General features: G+C 36.9%; 1 protein-coding gene across 1 annotated transcript in view; it reads left to right on the top strand.

Moving 5' to 3' along the window:
• The window catches only part of ETFDH (electron transfer flavoprotein dehydrogenase), a 32,520-nt gene that overhangs the window by 4,759 nt on the left and 12,264 nt on the right, over nt 1–15,497 (top strand). Inside the window, exons 2-6 of the mRNA XM_004420969.3 lie at nt 4,688–4,828; nt 5,047–5,276; nt 6,794–6,875; nt 7,310–7,428; nt 10,057–10,134. Coding sequence (XP_004421026.1) covers nt 4,688–4,828; nt 5,047–5,276; nt 6,794–6,875; nt 7,310–7,428; nt 10,057–10,134 — 650 coding nt within the window. The remainder of the gene's footprint in view (nt 1–4,687; nt 4,829–5,046; nt 5,277–6,793; nt 6,876–7,309; nt 7,429–10,056; nt 10,135–15,497) is intronic.

The raw sequence follows: 15,497 nt of genomic DNA, 5'->3' as shown, positions 1-15,497 counted from the left end.
TTTTATTGTGATAAGAACACTTAACGTGAGATATACTCTTTTGACAAATGTTTAAACGTACAATACGTTATTGTTGACATAGGTACAACGTTGTACAGCAGATCTCCAGAGCTTATTCACCTTGCTTGACTGTAGGTTTTTGTGTGGACATTAATTTTTAACTCATTTGGGTAAATGCTAGAGAGTACAGTTGCTGGATCACATGTTAGGAGTATGTTTAGCTTTGTAAGAAACTGCCAAACTGTCTTCCAAAGTGGCTGTGCCATTTTGCATTTCCACCAGCAGTGAATGAGAGTTTCTGTTGCTCCACATCCTCAGCAGCATTTGGTGTTGTCAGTGTTTTGGATTTTGGCCATTCTAATAGGTGTGTAGTGATATCTCATTGTTTTAATTTGTAATTCCCTAATGACATAAGATGTTCAGCATCTTTTCATACGCTTATTTTCCATCTGTATATCTTCTTTGGTGAGGTATCTGTCCAGATCTTTTCCCCATATTTTGAGTTGTTTGTTTTCTTGTTGAGTTTTATGAGTTCGTTGTATATTTTGGATACCAGCTCTTTATCAGCTATGTGTTTTGTGAATATTTTCTCCCAGTCTGTTGCTTATCTTTTTATGTCCTCATATTGGCCTTTTAATGCTTCTGATTTATAACTCTAGCTTGTCTTTTGACAGAGATTGACACTATAAAAGCATTAAGCTGTTTTATAATACCATAAGTCAAGCATTATTGAATACCCTAATGAAGGAGAGTATAAAAGGGACTGTCTAATATTCAATCAACAAATATTTATATCTATATATAGGCTAACACTGGGATTTAGCATACAACAAGGAAAAGACGAATACTTTAGGAATATGCTATCTACTGAGGAATACAGACAAGTAAGCAACTAAGCAAGACGTTTATGTTTATACCATTTTTCATCATATAGATGTTTTACATTTTTAGTCAAATGATTTCATGATTTTTGAGATTTTTGCCATACTTAGAAAAACTTTTCCAAATTAAAGATTCTAAGAAAAATTATCAATGTTTTCCCCATAATCTTTTGTGTGTATGTGACTGTAAATGTTCTTTTTGTTTGTTTGTTTTGAGGAAGATTGGCCCTGCGCCAACATCTGTTGCTAATCTTCCTCTTTTTTCTTTTTTTCTCCCCAAAGCCCCAGTACATAGTTGTGTATCATAGTTGTAGAGTTGCAGCTTTTCTATATGGGACGCCACCTCACCATGGCTTGATGAACGGTGAGTAGGTCCACACCCAGGATCTGAACCTGCAAACCCCGGGCTGCCAAAGCGGAACACATGAACTTAACTGCTATGCCTCTGGGCTGGCCCCTAAATGTTCTTTTTTTAATAACAGTTTTATTGAGATGTAAATCACACACCATACAATTCACACCATCTAAAGTATACAATTTGATGGGTTTTAGTATATTCACAGAGTTGTGCAACCATCACCACAATCTATTTTAGAATATTTTCAGCACCCTAAAAAGAAACCTCACACCCATTAGCAGTCACTCCCCATCCCCTCCAGAGTTAGGCAACAGCTAATCTACTTTCTGTCTCTGTTCTAGATATTTCATGTACATGGAATATTTCATATACATGAAATCACGTCATTTTCTAGATATTTCATATACATGGAATTGTGTCTATTCTAGATATTTCATATATATGGAATCATGTAATATGTGATCTTTTGTGGCTGGCTTCTTTCACTTAGCATAATGTTTTCAAAGTTCATCCATGTATAGCCTATATCACTACTTAATTTCTTTTTATTGCTGAATAATATTCCATCATATGGATATTTTTTATTTATCCATTCACTAATGGACATTTGGGTTGTTTCCACTTTTTGGCTGCTATGAATAATGTAGTTATGAACATTCGTGTACAAGTTTTTGTACAGACATAGGTTTCATTTTTCTTAGGTATATACCTAGGAGTGAGTCATATGGAAACTCTGTGTTTAATGTTTTGAGGAACTGCCAGACTGTTTACTAAAGTGGATGCACCATTTTACATTCCCACCAGCAGTGTGTGAGGGTTCCAGTTTCTCCACATGCTCTTCAACACTTGTTATTGTCTATCCTATTGATTGTAGCTATCCTAGTAGATATTAAGTGGTATCTCATTATGGTTTGATTTGTATTTCTCTGATGGTTAATGATGTTGAGCATCTTTTCACGCGCTTACCGGCCTTTTGTGTATCTCCTTTGGAGAAAGGTCTATTCAGATCCTTTGCTTGTTTTTTAATTGGGTTGTTTGTCTTTTTATTATTAGAAATGAATTCTTTATATATACTAGATACAAGTCCCTTATCAGATACATGATTTGCAAATGTTTTCTCCCATTCCATGGGTTATCATTTGACTTTTTTGATGGTATCCTTTGAAACACAAAAGGTTTTAATTTTGTTGAAATACAGTTTTATCTATTTTCTCTTTTGTTGCTTGTGCTTTTGGTGTCATAGCTAAGATACCATTGCCTAATCCAAGGTCACAAAGATTTACACCCATGTGTATTTTTAAAAATTTTATAGTTTTAGCTCTTTCCTTTCGGTCTTTGATCCTTTTTGAGTTAACTTTTGTATTATCATAATCTTTATTTTTCAACTTTTTAATTTGACATAATTTTAGACGTATAGAAGAGTTGCAAAGATAGCACAGAGAGATCCCCTGTACCCTTCGCTCAGCTCACCTTCTTACATAACCATAGGGTAATTATCAAAACTAAGAAATTAACATTGATGCAATACTATTAACTAAACTATAGACTTATTCAGATTTCCTTTTTCTGTTCCAGGATCCAATCCAGGGCATCACGTTGCTTTTAGTTGTCATGTTTCCTTAGTCAACGTCAATGTGACATTTCCTCTGTCTTCTGTTGTCTTTCATGACCTTGACACTTTCGGTGTGTACTAACCAGGCATTTTGTAGAATGTTCCTCAATCTGAGTTTGTCTGGTGATTTCTCATGATTAGACTGAGGTTATAGATTTTGGGGAAGTATACCACAGAGGTGAAGAGCCCTTCTCATTACATCATATCAGGGAGTATGTGATACAAATATGTCTTATTGCTGGTAATGTTAAACTTGATCACTTGGTTAAAGTGTCTGCCATATTTCTCCACTGTAAAGTTAATATTTTTCCCTTTCCATACTGTACTTGTTGGAAGCTATTCACAAGTCCAGCCCACACTCAAAAGCAGGAGAATCAAGTAATTTGTGGATCTATCACCATAATCTTTTATACTTTGACTTTCTTTGTTAAAATCATTGACCAAATGGAATTCATTTTGATATAAGCAGAGAGGTTTGCTTTTTTCCAAATGACTTTCTACTTACCTCTGCACCATTTAATAAATAACCATCACTTCTCCTTGATTTGAAATGGCATCTTTATCATATACCAAATCCTTATGTGTATTCTGACTATTTCTGAACTCTTTATTCTGTTCCTTTGATTATTCTATCCTTCTCCCATAACAGACTTTTAATTATTATAGCTCCAAATGTAGGTTTTTATATCTGTCAGGGCTAGGAAGGATTCTCTGTCCTTTTTTTTTATCATGGGAAGAATTATTGAGAAGAAGAGTACCAGAGATGGGAGTCAGAAATTGAAGATGCAGCAGGAAGTGAGGGTATCAGATGGAGGAATGTCCCTAAGAAGATGAGAGGGATAGGCCTCATCATCCAGGTGGAAGGATTAATCTAAGGGAGGAAAAGAGACATGTCTTCTACTATAACCTCAGAGAATGAACAAAGGATGGACACAAATACAGATTACATTAGAGGTTGTTGCCAAGGAACTGAGAAAGTTCGCCCCTAATTGCTTCTGTCTTTCTATGAGGTTTAATGTGCTAGGGCATCTGCTCTAGCTCCAAGTAAGGAAGGGAGAAGGCGGAGGTGAAGGTTTAAGGACAACAGAGGTTTAATGAACATCCCTGCAGATAAATATTTGCACACTTCTATTTATTTTTATAAAATCCTATTTGCTAACTCAAAGAATATATACATTTTTAAGGCTCTCAGAAGATATTGCCAAATGGGAGAGTCAACTTAATTTAAAAAGAAGCTAACTATAAAACCCACTTTGCCCACATTGTCCCAGCATAATCATTAATGTGCCCCTTATTACTCTTAAAACTGTCCAGTTTGGATGATAAATTATATAGTCATCCTGTTCATAGGTTAAGCTTGACATGAGCTGAATTGAATAAATTAGTTTATTAGATACTTTAAGAATATAATTTGGAAACATTGCTTTATAAGAAAAAGCTAACTGAATTGTTCGTCTAGAAGAGTACAATCTATTTCAATTTATGTCACAACTAACAGCTCTATGGCATAGATCTAACTATTCACTGAATGTCTGCAGTGTTGATATGGTCAGAATATAAACAAGTTGCCAAGTATATTTCCAAAGGCTTCATGTGGAATCATACAATTTCAAGTCAAGAAGGTCTTCTAGTGACTCTACTTTTTTGGGTGAGGAAACTGAAATCTGGAGAGGTTAAGTGATTTGTTTAAGGTCTTAGGGCTAATTAATAGAAAACTGACCAGAAACCAGATCTGATCCCCACTCCTAGATTTTTTTTCTTTTAAAAAATGTTTTTTCAATCTACTCTTGAGGAAAACGAATTGAAAAAATAATAATGTTCATAATTTTTGTGCAGCATATCAGTGCTTTCATGCCTTAAAAATTAAGAAAAATTATCTACCTCTATGTGCTACAAGATGGTCTTCAACTTCTGTTGTACCTCGAATTACTACCCACTATACTGTTTATCCCCGGGATAAGGACAAGCGATGGGAAGGTAAGTAACAATTTGTGTAAAATTGTTGAGACTTTTCTAGATACCTTGTATCATTTTGTGGAGGGAAATATTATATTTTTGTCAATAGTATAAAATCATCTAATAATATTTTATAGCTTTACCAAATCTATTACATATTAATATTTAGATAAGCAGATATTTGCTAAATTTATAGTAATAAATCTCAAAGCAAAGTTTAAACGGTTTTTTCCTCCCAGGAGTGAACATGGAGAGGTTTGCAGAAGAAGCGGATGTAGTAATAGTTGGTGCAGGCCCTGCAGGGCTCTCTGCAGCCGTTCGTCTAAAGCAGTTGGCTACTAAACACGAGAAAGACATCCGTGTGTGTCTAGTGGAGAAAGCTGCTCAAATAGGAGCTCACACTCTCTCTGGGGCTTGCCTTGATCCGTGTGCGTTTGAAGAACTATTCCCAGACTGGAAGGAGAAGGGAGTATGAAAAATTGTTTTCTATACAAAGTCTAATCTTTATTGTATCTCTGTTTCCAAATTACTGGAACAAGGAAAACCCTTTTCATGTAATTCTATCTCTTAGAAGATAATTATAGATTTTCTTTTATTTAAAAAGGGCAAAAAAGATTGAATGATATCAAATATAGTTATAATTTTAAGATATTAACTCATTTTTATATAATGCCTTCTATATTTTGTATTTATATACTGGATTAATAAGAAGACGTTATCTTGAGAAGACCTTTGAATATTTGTACCAAGTAACATACACCATTCTGAGTTTGAAGGTTTTCCTAACTTGTTCTGTAGGTGTTTATATCATTGTTATTAATAACGTGTTATATAAAATTTCCTGGGACATTGCAATATTTAAAGCCAAAGAGGATAATGTAATCTAACTTTCTAAAGAAATAATTTAATATGGCCTCCCATAACCTAAGCAGAAAAGGCACTAATATGATACGCAGAGGACCAAATGCTAATTTTACTGCTCTCATAATTTGTATGACCTTGCTTAAAACCTTACACTCTATATATTTTGGTTTTTTCGTCTGTAAGATGGGTTGTATTATACCGGTCCTACCTTCAAGGTTTGAATATTCAGTATCTGTGAATATACTTTATTCAGGTCAAAAAATTATGTAAGTATCTTCTGTATTCTTTCCATATGGAGTAAATTGAATTTCAGAAATTTCATCTATGCTTTTCTTTCTAAAATATCAAGCTCCTTTGAGCTAGAAATAATTTAATTATGCCTAAATAACTTTCTCTTTTTAATATATCAGAAATAGGTATCATTGAATTATTATTGTCATAATATCAGTTCTAATAGAGAGAAAAAGTTTTTCAAATCAAAGCCGTATATAGCTAGGCAGATACAATCCATTACATACATGTTAATTGTCTTTATCCAAAAGAAAAATAAAACTTGTCTTATGTTTTCATCAAGCAAGAAGTTACCCTTACAACTAGGATATACAACCATGTACTGGGGCTTTGGGGAGGGGAAAAGAAAAAGTTACAACTTGGAGCAGGCACCTAGGCTAAAATCCCACAGAGACAGGGAGACAGGGTGCCATCCTGCTTGATGTTCACATTTCAAAGATGTCTCCAGTGCCCCCAAGAAAGACATTCCCGAGAAGCAAAACTGGCTTGTTTAGCCTTTTAAAAAATTCCCATACATCTAATGATGATGGATAAAAACTGGACTGTTGGTGGTGAGCACAGTGCAGTCTATACAGAAACTGATATATAATAATGTACACCTGAAATTACACTATATTGTAAACCAATATGACCTCAATAAAATAATAAAAAGAAAGAAAAAAGAGTCCCGTACATCTCAAAGAGACAAAGGATTTACAGTTCCAAATGCTGAAAGAAAAGTGAGGGGAGTAGTTTTCCCTTACCCTTTGGCACAGTTTTTTTGTTATTCGTGTTTACCCTTACAAATATGAACTAAAAACTTTTCCCCTTCTTTCCTTCTTTTGTTTCTAGGCTCCACTGAACACTCCCGTAACAGAAGACAGATTTGGAATTTTAACAGAGAAATACAGAATTCCTGTGCCAATTCTTCCAGGTAAGGTATGATCAATATTATTAGAATCATGGAATTCCACAGCTGGAAGGAACTATATTTCATCTGGTGAAATCCCTTCCTTTTACAGATGAGAAAACTGAGGCCCAGAGATTTGAAGGACTTACCCAAAGTTATACAGCTAGCTTGTGGGAAAGCAGGACTATACCCAGTTCTTTTGTCTTCCAGTCTAGAAGAATTGAGATAGCCTTGTAAGCCAACCAGGAATTTTTAATTTAGTTCTGTAATGTTTTTAATCTAATAATTAGAACTCTATACCAAAATTGTAGGAAATAAATTGAAATTTTGACTATAGGATAATGTGTATACTTATGCAGACATTATACATTGATTAGAATTTTTTAATTAAATATTTATGTTTTTGAGATGTTTTATCAATAAAAAGTCAGATTTATCAATTCAGCATATATTTGTAGGTCTTCCAATGAATAATCATGGCAATTACATTGTGCGCCTGGGACATTTAGTCAGTTGGATGGGAGAACACGCAGAAGCACTTGGTGTTGAAGTATACCCTGGTTACGCTGCTGCTGAGGTTTGTATAGTTTTGTTTTTAATATTTACAGGAAGTCATCTGTTTTTCCTTTGAATATAAACTAATAATGGTACAGAGATAAACAAATATTTTAGAAGAGCCATAGGGTTTTAGAATTGCAGAGTTAGAAGGAATCTTGAAAAGATTAATCCAAAGAGTACTTGAATTCCTTATATGATACTCACCCACATCGAGTGATTGTCAAGCTTATGATTGAACACCATCAGGGGTGGAAAATTCTCTCTCTGGTATTTGATTTGTTGGTAATACTCTCTTCCTTACATTGAATAGAAATTTATCTCCTATTTGGTACTATACAGAACGAATCTAAGCCCTCTTCCAAGGACAACTTTCCAATCATAATTACGCCCTGCTCTCTCTTCTTCTCCACCTTCACTCTGGGGTTTCTTCTTTCCCAGCTTAAATATTCTTAATTCTTTCAACCATCATGTTGTATAGTTTGAGTTCCTTCAGTATTCTCGGTGCCCTCCTCCAAATGCATTCCATTTTTATCCCCTTGTAAAGTGGCACCCAGAATGAATAAACTACTTTAAGCCCAGTATAGAGCAGGACTATTACCTTGTTCATTCTAGAAACTGTTCCTCTGTTAATTCTCTCAAAATAATGTTTTTGGCAACTGTTGGTTCACTTGGTATCACACTGTTGGTTCTCACTAAGTATTATTGGGAAAATTAATAAAAATACAATCTCCTACCAACTCAGAAAAATCACTTCTATAAATTATTTTAAAAAATAATAATAGGGGCCGGCCCCGGGGTGCAAGCAGTTAAGTGCACGCGCTCCGCTGTGGCAGCCCGGGGTTCGCCAGTTCGGATCCTGGGCGTGCACCGACGCACAGCTTGGCAAGCCATGCTGTGGCGGCGTCCCATATAAAGTGGAGGAAGATCGGCACGGATGTTACCCCAGGGCCAGTCTTCCTCAGCAAAAAAAAAAGAGGAGGATTGGCAGATGTTAGCACAGGGCTGATCTTCCTCACAAAAAAAATAAATAATAATAATAATAAAAGTTTTATTATTGAATGGGCATTAAACCAAGACTGCAGTGCACATCACAGGCTGTCTGCTAGGGAGATTGCCATGAGAGAAAGAAATCTCACCCTTTTACATAGCCAGGCAGATAGAATCCATTACATACATGTTAACTGTCTTTATCCAACAGAAAAATAAAACTTCTTGTATCTTTTTGACAAGCAAGAAGTTACAGCTTGGAGCCAAGCACCTGGCCCAGACTCCCACAGAGATGGGGAGACAGAACGTCATCCTCCTTGATGTTCACATTCCAAAGATGTCTCCAAGGTCCCCAAGAAACACATTTCTGGGATGCAGATTCTAAGAGTCTTACTTTGCTTTTAAAAGGATTTCCATATATCTCAGAGACAGAGAAAGAGTTCACAGTTAAAAGTTTTCTAAAAGAAACGCTCAGAGGGGCCAGTCCCGTGGCTTAGCGGTTAAGTGCGCGCGCTCCACTGCTGGCGGCCCGGGTTCGGATCCCGGGCGCGCACCGACGCACTGCTTCTCCGGCCATGCTGAGGCCGCGTCCCACATACAGCAACTAGAAGGATGTGCAACTATGACATACAACTATCTACTGGGGCTTTGGGGGAAAAAAATAAATAAATAAAATTATAAATTAAAAAAAAATTATAAAAAAAAAAGAAATGCTCAGAGAACTTCAAGGGGAGGGAGAGTTCTCCTGTTATTGACACCAAGGAAAATTCAAAACTTTTTTTTGTTTTTACCCTTACAGTGTTGAGTTAGAAAATACAACCCAGTCTTTCCCTCCTCTAAATATATATTTCTTATTGTAAACCACAATATCACAAGTATGTAAGTCAAATAAACACATTATTATTATACTTCCTATATTATACTTGCTGTTAGTCATTTCTGTTTTCCCAGCCCGTACATATGCAATTGGTTTTTTGGACCCAAATATTATTGAGTTTTGCATTTTTCCTGGTTAAAATGTACTTGACTGGGCTCAGTGTCAAAGTCAGAAGTTGGTGGTTTGTAGGATCTGTGATTTTCACTTTTGGAGTACACACACACACACACACATGCACACACTTATAGTCTCTTGTACCTCTCCTCTTTTTCCTCAGTTCCTTAAAGATCGTCAATAGGTTAATGATCCGTTTGCTTTCATTTCCAACTGTTCGAGGTGTGTTCTTTTATACTTTAAAAGTGAGTCTCCTAAAAATATGTCTCTCTCTCTCTCTTTTTTTTTGCTGAGGAAGATTGGCCCCAAGCTAACATCTGTTGCCAATCTTCCTCTTTTTACTTGAGGAAGATTCGCCCTGAGCTAACATCTGTGCCAGGCTTCCTCTACTTTGTCTGTGGGTCACCACCACAGCATGGCTACCAGCAAGTGGTGTAGGTCCACACCCAGGAACTGAACCCGGGCCACCAAAGCACAGTACACCCAACTTAACCACTAGGCCACAGGGCCAGCCCTGGAACATGTCTCTTTTTTGCCTGAACATTTTAAAGCCTGTATTTCTATAATATAGAGAACATGTTCACTTTCTAAAAAATCTAAGGCTATTTCTTGTTTCTTTTCAAGGTGATCATGAATGCTAAGATGATAATGAATATGTTTTCATTTTAGGTCCTTTTTCATGAAGACGGTAGTGTAAAAGGAATTGCCACTAATGATGTAGGGATACAAAAAGATGGAGCACCAAAGGTAAATGTTTTAATAGTTATGTGCTGAAGAGACTGACAAATAAAAAAAGAATCAACTTAAACTCAGTAATTTAGTCTTGCTACAAACTGCACATTAATTAAGTGCATTTTAGAATATAATTATGAATGTGAATTTTTTCTCTTATTGTTTAAAACATTTAGAAGCATCTTTGTTTTTTTTTGTTTTTTTTGTTTTTTGTGAGGAAGATCAGCCCTGAGTTAACATCCATGCTAATCCTCCTCTTTTTGCTGAGGAAGACCGGCTCTGAGCTAACATCTATTGCCAATCCTCCTCCTTTTTTTTTTCCCCAAAGCCCCAGTAGATAGGTTGTATGTCGTAGTTGCACATACTTCTAGTTGCTGTATGTGGGACTCGGCCTCAGCATGGCCAGAGAAGCGGTGCGTTGGTGCGCACCTTGGGTCCGAACCCGGGCCGCCAGTAGTGGAGCGCGCGCACTTAACCGCTAAGCCACAAGGCCGGCCCTAGAAGCATCTTTGAACTAAACATGATTTAGGCAAGTAGATATACATGTTTAAGAATAATTTTTTTAAAAGATAAAAACAACATGACTCATACCAATATAAAACAAAGACCTGTCAAAGATTTTATTTCCCTCATTAATTAATGAGGGAATCAGTGAGATTTACAACCAGTTCCAGAAGAATTAAAAAAACATACACCTATGTAGGTCATCAGTCAACTGCTTTGCCACCTCTACAGTTTTAATTTCTATGGATAAGAATCAGTTGCATTACTATCAGTAATACTGATAGAGTCTTTGACCTGATTTTAATATCTTTTTGTAGATGTAAAACTGATTGCCTTCCTCTCATTCAGATGTAAGCCTGTATGGTTTTCAGGTTTTCACAACGTGCATTTTTACATTTGCAAAAGAAAAGCTCTTGGGATATGGATCTCACACTCTATAAGAGTGCTTTGAAAGGAGAAGGGAAAAATACCTTGATTTCCTATAATAACAAGAACAAAAGACAAATTAACATCTCAGTAAATTAATTTGTCTCTTCATGTTTATTTGTTTATTTTCTTAATTTCTGAACTAGATTATAAGCTTCATGACGGCAGAAATCATGGGTGTTACTCCAGTGCCTAGCACAGTGCCAGGTACACGTTAGGTCCTCAGTAAGTATTTGTTAACTCATAGTTCTCCTCTCAACCATTCTTGAGCAGAATTGGGAATCTAGTCCAGAGTCTCCTCTGGCAGATCTTCCTGCTTCTCACTACTTCCTGCTTAGAAAGCAAGTGGCAGTGGCTGGCCCCGTGGCGTAGCGGTTAAGTGTGCTCACTCCGCTGCTGGCAGCCCGGGGTTCGGATCCCGGGTGCGCACTGATGCACTGCTTGTCAGGCCATGCTGTGGTAGCGTCCCACATAAAGTGGAAGAAGGTGGGCACAGGTGTTAGTTAGCCCAGGGCCAGTCTTCCTCAGCATAAAGAGGAGGATTGGCATGGATGTTAGCTCGGGGCTGATCTTCCTCACCAAAAAAAATAAATAAATAAGAAAAAAAGAAAGCAAGTGGCAAAGCTCTTGAGTCTTACCTACTTGAATGTTCCTGCTAGTGATTTGATTGGTTACATCAGGTTCACGTGAGGTCTTGGGACTCAGCGTGACCTATAGTAGGGCCCAAGAAGCTGTTTAAAAGCCCCCAGGGATTCTGATGCATAGCCAGGTTTGCAAACAATTATTATGTCGTACTGCTTCTCATAATGATAAAAGAACATCGTTTTTCCTATATTCTTTCCTAAGTTACAGTTATTCTTTTCTATATTGTGATGATTTAATTATAAATTGTTTTATTCTTGTAAAATTTTTGTATTTAATATTACAAAAAAATTGAGGCACACAAATTCTACCATTCTGGTATTTCATCTTTTGTGTGTTCTCATGATATTTATTCAAATATATATTTTTTCTTCTGTGCTTTTTATTTGTAAAACTATTTTTTTTTAATTTTTATGTTATATATACTTTATTTGTGTGTGTGTGTGTGTGTGTGTGTGTGTGTGTGTGAGGAAGATCAGCCCTGAGCTAACATCCATGCCAATCCTCCTCTTTTTGCTGAGGAAGACTGGCCCTGAGCTAACATCCATGCCCACCTTCCTCCACTTTATGTGGGACGCCACCTGAGCATGGCTGGAGAAGCGGTGCATCGGTGCGCGCCCAGGATCCGAACCCGGGCCGCCAGCAGCGGAGCGTGCACACTTAACCGATACGCCACGGGGCCGGCCCCTATATTTTAAATATTGTATTTATGTAGATATAAAAGCATAGAAGAATACAGTGGAGTCTTAGTAATTCGATCTCCAAAATCTAAGCTTTTAAAATAATTATTTTAGTACCACAGGTTTGGACTGGGGAGAACCAAGGAGTCTGTTCACTCTGTTGTTCCATGCTCTATTTGACTCTCTGTAGTTAGGCTTTCTTCCTGCCATTTCACTGAAACAGCATGAGTCACAAATACCTCCATCTTGCCAATCCAGTAATCAGTCCTCTGTCTTGTCTTACTTGACCCGGTAGGCAACACTGAAACAGTTGAATAACTTCTTCCTTCTTGAAACACTTTCTTGCCTTGGCTCTTCGCACCACCTTCTCTTGGTGTTACCCAACCAGAGTGATTTCACTTCCTCACAAGTTAAAATCACTCTCCACCAGAAGTAGTTGTCACATAAAGTAAAGTATATTTGCAGCAAATAGGAGACCACAGGGAATCATTTCCAAAGTCATGGCTCCCCCGGAGCACGGGACAACGGGAGCCTTTTATTTTGGGTGCGAAATGAACGTTCAAAAGAGAGAGGCAGGTATTTGCTCGTGCAGGCTCAGTTAGAAAACATGCTTACACATAGATTGCAGGTTATGGTAATAAGGCCTAAGCTCCTCCTGGAGTGGAGATCTTAGCATTAAAAATGAGGCAAAGGTCACTTCTTGGGCACCTTTCGGCCCATCTGTGCAGGCGTGGCTCTTGTGGTAGGGTTCGGATTGGTTCAGGGTGGTTGGTGATTGCATCTCTTAGTATAACAAAAAGAAAAAAAAACCATTTGGAGAAACGGTTAAATGCTCCCTAAACCTCCCTTGAGTTCCGCGGGGCAATTAGTCGGTGACATTGGTATTCCTTGTGTTTCACTGGCTCCTCCTCCTGTCTCCTTTGCTTGCTTTCCCTCTTCCTCCTGTCCTCTAAATATTGAGGTTCTAGGTCTTGGTGTTGAGTCCTCTATCTACATTTTCTCCATAGTGACCTCATCCAGTCACACGGCTTTAAACACCTCTTCCCTGAGTCCCAGAATCATATGTCCTACCACTCATTCAGTGGTTCTACTCTCATGTCTAAGAGGCATCTTATTGTTAAGAATTCTGATTTGAACATTGTTAAGTTTCAGAGGTTAAGTAACTTGCCCAAGGTCAGAAAGCTGTTAACTAGTGGGGCTGAGATTTAAATAGTATAGGCAGTGTGACTCCAGAGTCTGTCCCTTGAACCCTAAGGGGCATGTTGCCTCTAAGAGGAAACAGAAATGTACTAAGTAATATTTTAGCTCATTAAGATTGAATTGTTTTATAAGTGGTGCTGGGAAACCTGTATGTCCATCTGGAAACCACAGAGTTGAAACTTCATTTTTTTTAATTCTGATTATTTCTTAAAACAATAAAAAAATCAGAAAGAAATCTAGATTACACTTACAATCTAGGGGTAGGGTAAGCCATCCTACTGAGAAAGAAATTAAAAAGCTATAGGAGGCAGACCTTTTTTAACTATGTAAAAATTAAACACTTCTCTATACCAAAAGATACTGTAAACTCTGTGGATAAACAGTAGATTGGGGAAAAAAAGTTTGACTATTTATAATATCAAAGAGCACTTATTAATTGATGAGAAAAAAGATATATTAGGAAAATGGAGAGAATCTGAAGAATTGACAGTTCACAGAAGAGCAAATCCAAGTGACCGCTAATCATAAGGAAAGATTCTTAAATACCTTTTCTTCAGAGTCCACAGCTGAAATGTAATTTCTTTAAAGAGGCCTTTCCTGTCCACCCAATCCAGAATAGCTCCCTTCTATTATTCTCTCTCATAACAGCCTATGCTTGCATTCATAGCACTTAATCATAATTGGTAATTATATACTCATGTATTTATTCAATGTCTGCCTGAGGGAGAGGAACATGTTTTTTATTCATCTCTGTATTCCCAATGCCTAGCATAGAACCTGGCACACTGTTGGCATTCATTTAATATTTCTTGAATCAAAAAGAAGATGATGCTGAAAACAGTAGTCAGGGAAAGGCAAATTAAAATAGCAGTGAGTTACTGCTACATTTAGCAAAAATGTAAAAGGAACAGTTATATCTATCACTAGCTGAGCTATAGGGAAAAGAGTCTTCTTATATACTGCTGGTGGAAATATTAATTGCTTCAGACCTTTTGGAAGGCAATCTGGTAATATCTAGTAAAATAAAAATAGGTGTGCCCTTTTATCTAACACTGCCGCTCCTGGGAATCTATCTTACAGGAATAAAAGCACCACTATTCTAAGGATATATATACAAGGGTGTATGTTTTATAACATTGTTTATAGTCGCAAATAAACTGGAAACATGGTGAATGGCTATTATCCATTCGCAGAATGGCTGAATAACCTATGGTATTTCCGCATGGACCATGACCCAGCCTTTAAAGAGAAAGATTTTGAGCTGTACAGTGACTTGAAAAGACTTCCATAAAGTATTAAGTGAGAAAAATAAGATACAGAAAAGTTTGTATTATGTTATCCTTTTTTTGTAAAATAAACCAAGACCCAAAAAAGTTTGTGTATATGTAAGTATTTCAATATGTATATGTGCCTATATATTTGTGTAAAATTGTATATACTAGACTGTTAACACGGTTCATGGATGAGTGACGTGTAATAAGAGGAAGGAGACGAACAAAATAAAAAGGTACTGAGATAAAGTTTTTATAGGATGTGTGTGCATGTGTACTATACATGTATGCATATATATGACGTGAATAAGCATTTCACAAGAAAACATAGAAGTTACTGATAGGGCCGGCTCTGTGGCTTAGCGGTTAAGTGCGCGCGCTCTGATGCTGGCGGCCTGGGTTCGGATCCCGGGCGCGCCCCAAGGCACCACTTCTCCGTCCAGCGCGAGGCCGAGTCCCACGTACAGCAACTAGAAGGATGTGAACCTATGACATAAAACAATCTGTTGGGGGTTTGGGGGGAAAAAAATGAATAAATAAAATATTTAAAAAAAAAAAAAAAAAAAAAGAAGTTACTGATAAACATGTGGAAGATGTTCAATTCTAGAACAAAGATATTAAATTAATAATGAAATAATTCTTACCATTCAAACAG

Source organism: Ceratotherium simum, chromosome 12, assembly GCF_057802395.1.
Source record: "Ceratotherium simum simum isolate JZ-2026a chromosome 12, ASM5780239v1, whole genome shotgun sequence".
NCBI classification, from domain to species: domain Eukaryota; kingdom Metazoa; phylum Chordata; class Mammalia; order Perissodactyla; family Rhinocerotidae; genus Ceratotherium; species Ceratotherium simum.
This window is presented reverse-complemented; position numbering and strand designations above follow the sequence as displayed.